Raw genomic sequence first — 8,504 nt, forward strand, 5'->3', positions numbered from 1 at the left:
TAATTTCCAAATAAAATCAGTGCCAATTAAAAGTTAGAGATGGAACAGCCACACATTTTTGACTTATTTTTTATTTATTTCTTTTATTTATTTATTTTTATTAAGCATATATAAGATTACGCTAAAAGTATAAACTTTTACATGAGATGATTTTGAGTACATAGCAACATTGGGACAGGGACAGTAGGCACATTGGCACGTTTATGCATGCCCCTTACAGACCTCTTAGGAATGGGGTAAGGTCAAGAGTAGACAGTCTAAGGTTAATGTTTTGGGGATTTGGGGAAGAAACCACAGTCAGGTAGTGTATTCCAGGCATTGACCACTCTGTTGCTGGAGTCCTATTTTCTGCTATCGAGTTTGGAGGGATTTACCTTAAGTTTGTATCAATTGTGTGCTTGGGTATTGTTGCAGTTGAAACTGAAGTATCCATTGATGGGTAGGACATTGTAACATAATTTCATGTGCTATACTCAGGTCATACCTAAGGTGGCGTAGTTCTAAATTGTCTAAGCCCAAAATTCCAAGTCTGGTAGCACAAAGTATTCTGTTGCAAACGGAGGAGTGGTGGACTCTTCTTGTGAAATATCTCTGGACATTCTCAATTGTATTAATGTTTGATATGTAGTGCAGATTCAAGAGAGATGAGCTGTATTTGAGAATTGGTCTAGCAAAAGTTTTGTATACTCTAGTTACCAGAGAAGAAGCTATGCAAGATTAGGTTAACAATTCTTAATGCTTTTTTGGCAATGTTGTTATAGTGGACTCTGGCACTTAGATCATTAGAGATGAGTACTCCAAGATCTTTAACAGAGTGAGGGTTGTTTACAAGGTTGTATTCATCCAGCTTGTATTTTGTGTTCTGATTATTTTTGCCAATGTGTAAGAGCATTTGTTGGTTGAGATTTCAAGTTGTCTGACCACTTGTTTGACCATTTTGACACAGTCAATGTCTTTTTGAAGGGTAGCAGCATTGTCAGTAGTGTTGAATAGTTTTACATCGTCAGCAAAGAGAACACTATTACTTTTAATATGATTGCAAAGGTTATTTATTTAAAGTATAAAAAGTGTTAACCCTAGAATGCTGCCTTGGGGGGACTCTGCTGTTAATAGGTACAGGATTTCATATAACGTTCAACATTTTGATCACTTGTTGCCTCTTTGATAGTATGCAGTTATTCATTTTATGTAGGGGGCCAGAAATGTCATAGGATTGCAGTTTTAGAAATAGTTTGTTGTGCATCACTGAATCAGAAGCGTTACAGAAGTCTATGTAAATTGCTTTGCTTTGATTGAGTCATGTGGTCCATATGCTTTTGCAGTGTAGGGGTTGCAGATTACGGATAAATATTTCCTGAAACCAAATTGTTGCTTCTTTCTAAGTAGAAGGTAATAGACTGGTTTATGATTTATTCCATAATTTGCAGGTGACACAACATAAAGAGATTGGTCTATTATTTTCAACTAAGCTGGGGTCTCCTTTTTTGAAGATAAGGATAACCATGGCTATGACCATAGGTTGGGCAGGAGTGGTCTTGAAAGATATTTCAAAGATTATACTTACAAGTTCTGCTAAGGCAGAGGAAAGCTTTTTTAAGAAGTAAGCACATAGTCCATCAGGTCCAATAGATAGAGATGTTTATTTCTGTAAAATCAATTTGTGTTTGATCGTTGTAATTATTTCTGGCACGACTAGGAAATATTGGGCATGACCCCTTGCTGTTTACAAAGACTGAGCTGAATAATGTTTTTAAAAGTGGCTTTAATAGTTTCATCATTACAGTTATTACCGTTAGGTCCTTTTAGGGATGGGATGGATTTTGAGTCTTTAAGTTGGTTGTTTACAAAATTATAGAAGGAGTGAGTGGAATTGGTGCGTGGAAGGTTTTCCTCTTGTTTGATGTTATTTGCTTTTAGTTTTAAAGTTTTGAATCTCAATTATTCATTGAAAAAGAGTTTCAAAACTATGTACTGTATTTTTGGGAGTATAAAACACACCCTTTTCCTCCCTAAAAGAGGTGCATCTTTTACTCTGAATGTAGCTCCCCCACCAGCCCTAACTAACTGTTAATGATCTTCCTTGCTCTTACCTTGCAGGCTCTTTCATTGTTTCTGCAAAAAATGTTTTCCATGCTCTAAGGCTTTTCAGGCTTTTTTTCATTGCTCTAACTTGGTCCGAATAAGTTTCTTTCCAGCCCTAAACATGTGCTTAGGATATTTCCCAGCTCTTACTGGCTTGCAAGCTCTTTCATTATTATTCTCTGCAAAGAATGTTTTCCAAGCCTTAAGTCTTTTCAAGCTTTTTTCCATTGGTCTACTTGCTCCAAATATTTCTTTCCAGGTGTTAATGATGTTCCCAGCTTGCAAGCTCTTTCATTGTTACTCTCTCCAAATAAAGCCCTAACCAGGGGATAAAATAATGTGCTGGCTAAGGAAGCTAGCCAGATGTTGATTTAAGCATTTAAGAAACTGTGTTTCTATTAATGTGACTTAAAATTGCATTTCCTTTTTTTACAGTCATGCTATACTATTTCATACTCAGTTTATAAATTACTATTACTATGTTCATTGTACATTCAGAAAATTACCTGATTTCTTTTTTTAAAAAAAATAGTGACATGGGAACATTCTGGTAAGACTTGATAAAGTTGCACTGATTTGTAATAATTGCTGCATGTTTTAAAAATGCTCACAGGTTAATGTCTTCATGAACTGATACAATATATATTTTCGGATCCTAAAACCAGGCTGGTTTTGAACACTTTAAATATGTATTATTATGTGTGTTTGAAAAAAGTTTGAGAAGCCATTATAATAAATTAGAAAATGTTGATTGTAAAATAATTGTTTTATTTTTGAACTGTTTTAATTATAAAAATTAGCATATGTCTCAGGCAAATGTTAGTTGCCTCATCAATATTCTTGCTGTTGCAGATTTCAGACAGCCTTGTATTGGAATACCTTGAAAAATACAAGCACAGAATGAATGAACTGGAAGCTTTTAATATGGTAACATTGAAATATTGAGATATTTTTGCTAGCATGTTATGAATAATACTCGTCCTAACATTTTATGATGAAGTAGGTCAGTTTGTATTTGATGTTTTCTGTAAAGAAGGCAACAAAGCAAATAAGCTTTAACTAGGAGCATATTTTGTTCCAAAATTATATTAACACTCATTGAGAATATATGAAAATTCTTTTGCTAGTCAAATAAGTGTTTGGAATGTTTTTTTCTCCTTTTAATACATTACTTTGTTCAACTTTGAGCAAAATTGCTGCCACTTAAATTTTTTCTTGCTGAGTTACACCTCAGAGGTACTAAGTAAAAGATATCATATTTAATACCTTTCATAGACCTTGATCAAGATTATGCTACTATTTTTTTTTAAAGATTTCCAATAAAATGGAATTGGCAAGATAATACATAGTTTGTTTTTAAAGATAAATATTGCATGTTCTTCAATAGTTTTGGTAAGAGAGGGTGCATGGACAATGTCACAGTGCTATGGGTATCTCCTGCACTCCATGGGAAACACCAAATCCCAGCTGCTTGGAGACCTGAAACCGGATTGGAACCAGATACGCCCTGGAGGAGCGTTGAAAAAGAGCGGAACCAGTTGTTCATTTGGGGGGACTTGTAAACCCCCATGGATCTGGCACCAGGCTCTCGGCCAGCAGCTGTTGTCATTAGCTGGGCCGGCCATGATTGGAATGATTGAAATGGAGAGATCGTGGATTGCCTGGGTGTTAAGATATAAGCATTTGTGCTGGAGAGAGGTGAAGAAGTAGGAAAATGTAGTTCAGCGGTAAAACAATAAATGCCAAAAACGATTTCAGAAATTTTCCTGAAACAAAAATATTATAGATGTTTTTGATGCGCAGTCACAAAATAATTGTAAAACATTTACATGATTATGTTAAATAGCTAATAATTATGGATAAACCCTGCTTTACCAAATATAGAAGTTAAAATTGTTTTGGCCTAGCCACTTTGAAAATCCTGTGTAGCATCCTTTGGAGAGGTTTGATGAAAAATTCATTCTGTTGACTCTCCCAGTCAACTAAACTTTTCAAATCAAATTGGGAATATAATATCTTTTACCTAACAATCCAAATGAGATCAATATTTTGAACTGGATTGGAACTTATTCATACTTTTCTAATAATTAATATCCTTGAAGTAATGAGATCATAGGAGAGTTTACCTTCAAATATCTAAATAAGAAATCTAAATCTGTGTTGAAGGTAGTATTTCTTTCTTCTTGAGTATATGTTTTAGAAATGTGATTCAGTTGTGTTTCAATTTTCAGCTGAAAGTTGTTCTAGGGCCTTGCATAGAGGGATTGATACTTCTAGATCGTCTCTGCTATCTCAAAGAACAAGTAAGTCTTTGTGGATTTATCCATGATATAGGTTTTTTTTTTAAGTATTTGAAGAAAATGATTCTCTCCTTCATATTAAAAACAACAACAAATAATTGTTTTTGCCTGTTTGCCAACATTTTGAAGTCCAATCTTTCATATCCATCATTTACCAGCAACTGTTTTTAATTTGGGAAAATTTGCTGTAATAAAGTTTTTATGTAGTTTAAACTGCAGTTTAAACTACAGTTAAATTACTGTAGTAATTTAACTGTAATAATATTGAAATTATATTGCTTACATAGAAAACTTAATTATTAATGCTTGAAACAGTAAATGACTTCTGTGTAACTATTTTTTTTTAAGGATCTATATTTATGTTTCAAAAACATTTCTATACTTTGTGGATCCTAGATAATTTTTACTAAGTGGCTGTAGAATTATTTTGTGAATTACTGATTGCTCTAAGTTAAGGATTAGAGTTAAAAACATACTTTCTTGAATATTAATCCAGTATTGATCTATAACAGACTGTACTTGTGGCACATAAATTTGACTTAAGATTCATTGTACTTGATTCATGACTATCTGGGATTTATGCTACTTGATTTGTGATTATTTAATTCCAGCAAAATATAAATATATATTTTCCATTGGTTTGAGTCAAAACCAATAAAGGTTTTTACACCAATCTTAATATTTAAGATTTTGAATAGTGACCATTAGACCTTTCCAGAGATTGTCTGATTTTGCTTTTCTTTTTAACAATCTTCAAATATGTTGCATGAACTTATGTTTTCTAAGTAATAAAAGTATTTGATTACTTAATTGAATGGAGGTGTGATACATGTATGTAGAAAAGGTACAATCTGATTTAATTCTATTAACTAAACACACACTCAAGAATGTCTTTAAACCTTGTCACAAAGAATGTTCTGAAGGAAAAAAAATCTGTAATAGATTTTAGGGAGTGTAACTTTTTTTTATTCTAATGGTTCTAATTCTGAATAAGAGGCTTTTATTTCTTCTCTCATCTGAGAATATTGAAGTTCTACTTGGTAAACTGAAATTAAAAGTTATTTGTTTTTTCAGTACATAGTTTTATACTGCTACTATTGTATTAAGTCCTCAGTTTGGTTTTCCATATGCAAGATTTATGTTATAGGAAAATCATGTTAGTCTTCTGCGTCTAAAGAGTCGAGTCTTGTAGCACCAAAAGTAGCCATTTTTGAAAAAGATTCTTCTTCTGTTTTCTTTATAACACAGGTTTTTCCTTAAATTTTAATGTAAATTTCAAGCTAATATCTTTTTGATATTTTCTGATCAAATATTATTTTACAGGACAACATTGCCTGGTCTGGACTGGTAAAGTTATTTGATCCCATAAAATCCCCCAGATGCTATGCAGTTGTGGCTTTGAAGAAATAAGACTTTTCACGTGCAGGTTGAAGTAAAATTTGGAAAAAAACATTGTAAATTTGTTTTCGATTTTACAACGATCTTATATGATTAAGAATTCCATTATTTGTGTATTTTTATTGCTAATGTATTATGACAAATGAAATATAAAAATACAGTTTATCCTTTGTGCTGATGTATAAATTATTAACTGAACATAATATGTAACAATCCATCTTGACCATATACAGATATCTGAAGAGACATTCCTTACCTTCATAAAAATTCAACAAACAAATTTTTAAAAGATAATATCGCTCAGATCCGGGCCGATCTCGACTCCAATTGGGAAACAGAGTCAACTGACAACGAGTCACTCGAGGTGACTGGGGCACGTACTTGTCCACCTGTCTGGGAAGAGTTTGATCTGGTGACACCTGATGAAGTGGACAAGGCCATTGGATCTGTGAGTTCCGCCACCTATTTACTGGATCCGTGTCCCTCCTGGTTGGTCTCGGCCAACAGGGAGGTGACACAGAGCTGGGTCCAGGAGATTACCAACACTTCCTTGGGGAGGGGAGTTTTTCCAACTCTCTATAAAGAGGCGCTCGTGCGCCCCCTCCTCAAGAAGCCCTCCCTGGACCCAGCCGTACTTAATAACTATCGCCCAGTCTCCAACCTTCCCTTTATGGGGAAGGTTGTTGAGAAGGTGGTGGCGCTCCAGCTCCAATGGTCCTTGGAAGAAGCCGATTATCTAGGTCCCCAGCAGTCGGGTTTCAGACCCGGTTACAACACGGAAACTGCTTTGGTCGCATTGATGGATGATCTCTGGCGGGCCCGGGACAGAGGTTTATCCTCTGTCCTGGTGCTCCTTGACCTCTCAGCGGCTTTCGATACCATCGACCATGGTATCCTTCTGCACCGGCTGGAGGGGTTGGGAGTGGGGGGCACTGTTCTTCAGTGGTTCTCCTCCTACCTCTCCGGCCGGTTGCAGTTGGTGTTAGTGGGGGGTCAGAGGTCGACTCCGAGGTCTCTCCCTTGTGGGGTGCCTCAAGGGTCGGTCCTCTCCCCCCTGCTATTTAATATCTACATGAAACCTCTGGGTGAGATCATCCGAGGGCATGGGGTGAGGTATCATCAGTACGCTGATGATACCCAGCTTTACATCTCCACCCCATGTCCAGTCAACGAAGCAGCGGAAGTGATGTGCCGGTGTCTGGAGGCTGTTGGGGCCTGGATGGGTGTCAACAGACTCAAACTCAACCTGGATAAGACGGAGTGGCTGTGGGTTCTGCCTCCCAAGGACAATTCCATCTGTCCGTCCATTACCCTGGGGGGGAATTATTGACCCCCTTGGAGAGGGTCCGCAACTTGGGCGTCCTCCTCGATCCACAGGTCACATTAGAGAACCATTTTTCAGCTGTGGCGAGGGGGGCGTTTGCCCAGGTTCGCCTGGTGCACCAGTTGCGGCACTATCTGGACCGGGACTCATTGCTCACAGTCACTCATGCCCTCATCACCTCGAGGTTCGACTACTGTAACGCTCTCTACATGGGGCTACCTTTGAAAAGTGTTCGGAAACTTCAGATCGTGCAGAATGCAGCTGCGAGAGCAGTCATGGGCTTACCTAGGTATGCCCATGTTTCGCCATCACTCCACAGTCTGCACTGGCTGCCGATCAATTTCCGGTCACAATTCAAAGTGTTGGTTATGACCTTTAAAGCCCTTCATGGCATTGGACCAGAATACCTCCGGGACCGCCTCCTGCCGCACGAATCCCAGCGACCAATTAGGATCCACAGAGTGGGCCTTCTCCGGGTCCTGTCAACTAAACAATGTTGGTTGGCGGGCCCCAGGGGAAGAGCCTTCTCTGTGGCGGCCCCGACTCTCTGGAACCAACTCCCCCGGAGATTAGAACTGCCCCTACTCTCCCTGCCTTCCGTAAAGTTCTTAAAACCCACCTTTGCCGTCAGGCATGGGGGAACTGAAACATCTCCCCCGGGCATGTACAATTTATGTATGGTATGTTTGTGTGTGTGCTTGTTAGTATATTGGGGTTCTTTTAAAACTTTTTAAAATATTTAAATTTATTTGGATTTATTACGATTTGTTTATGCCTTGTTGTGGGCCACCCCGAGTCCACGGAGAGGGGCGGCATACAAATCTAAATAATAAATAAACAAACAAACAAATAAATAAATAAATAAATAACATTTGTGATTATTTTGGCTGGTTAAAAGGTGAAAATGGCATATCAATGGATAGAAAAGTAATCATAATTCCAATTTTGTCAAAAATTGGAATTTCAGCTTCTCCTGAGAAACATTCACTCATGGACATCTGTTGGAGGAGTGGGATGATGGCTGCAGTTGCATGATTAAAGCCTTGCATCCACTTTGTATACATTGCATATGTCACTCTCTTAAAAAAGGGTGCAGACTTTGATCCCATGACCACAGCTACCATCTTTGCTTTTTAAATTCTTCCTGATGCTCCTACTCTTATTTCTAACAGGACTGTTGAACCTACCTGAACAGTCTTCTCGATGCACTGCGAGGAGAGTCCAATGTGGGTAATACTTCAGCCTTATTGGTAGGGACTGAGTTAAAATGTAAATATTAGTTAAGTCCCGCCCTCTAGCTGCCCCAATAGGTCAGTCAGAAAAAACGAAGGCGTGATATAAAAGAACAATAACTTTATTAGCCATAATGCAACTGGAAAACCCAAACTGGGAAACCCAAA

General features: G+C 37.5%; 1 protein-coding gene across 1 annotated transcript in view; it reads left to right on the top strand.

Annotated features, from left to right (window-relative positions):
• Positions 1 to 5,950, top strand: part of METTL25 (methyltransferase like 25) — a 43,113-nt gene extending 37,163 nt beyond the window's left edge. The window contains exons 10-12 of the mRNA XM_070755770.1: positions 2,935 to 3,009; positions 4,314 to 4,385; positions 5,706 to 5,950. Of these exons, the coding sequence (XP_070611871.1) occupies positions 2,935 to 3,009; positions 4,314 to 4,385; positions 5,706 to 5,792 (234 nt within the window). The 3' untranslated portion in view covers positions 5,793 to 5,950. The remainder of the gene's footprint in view (positions 1 to 2,934; positions 3,010 to 4,313; positions 4,386 to 5,705) is intronic.
• Positions 5,951 to 8,504: the final 2,554 nt, after the last annotated feature.

This window comes from Erythrolamprus reginae, chromosome 6 (assembly GCF_031021105.1).
Source record: "Erythrolamprus reginae isolate rEryReg1 chromosome 6, rEryReg1.hap1, whole genome shotgun sequence".
Classification (NCBI taxonomy): Eukaryota; Metazoa; Chordata; class Lepidosauria; order Squamata; family Dipsadidae; genus Erythrolamprus; species Erythrolamprus reginae.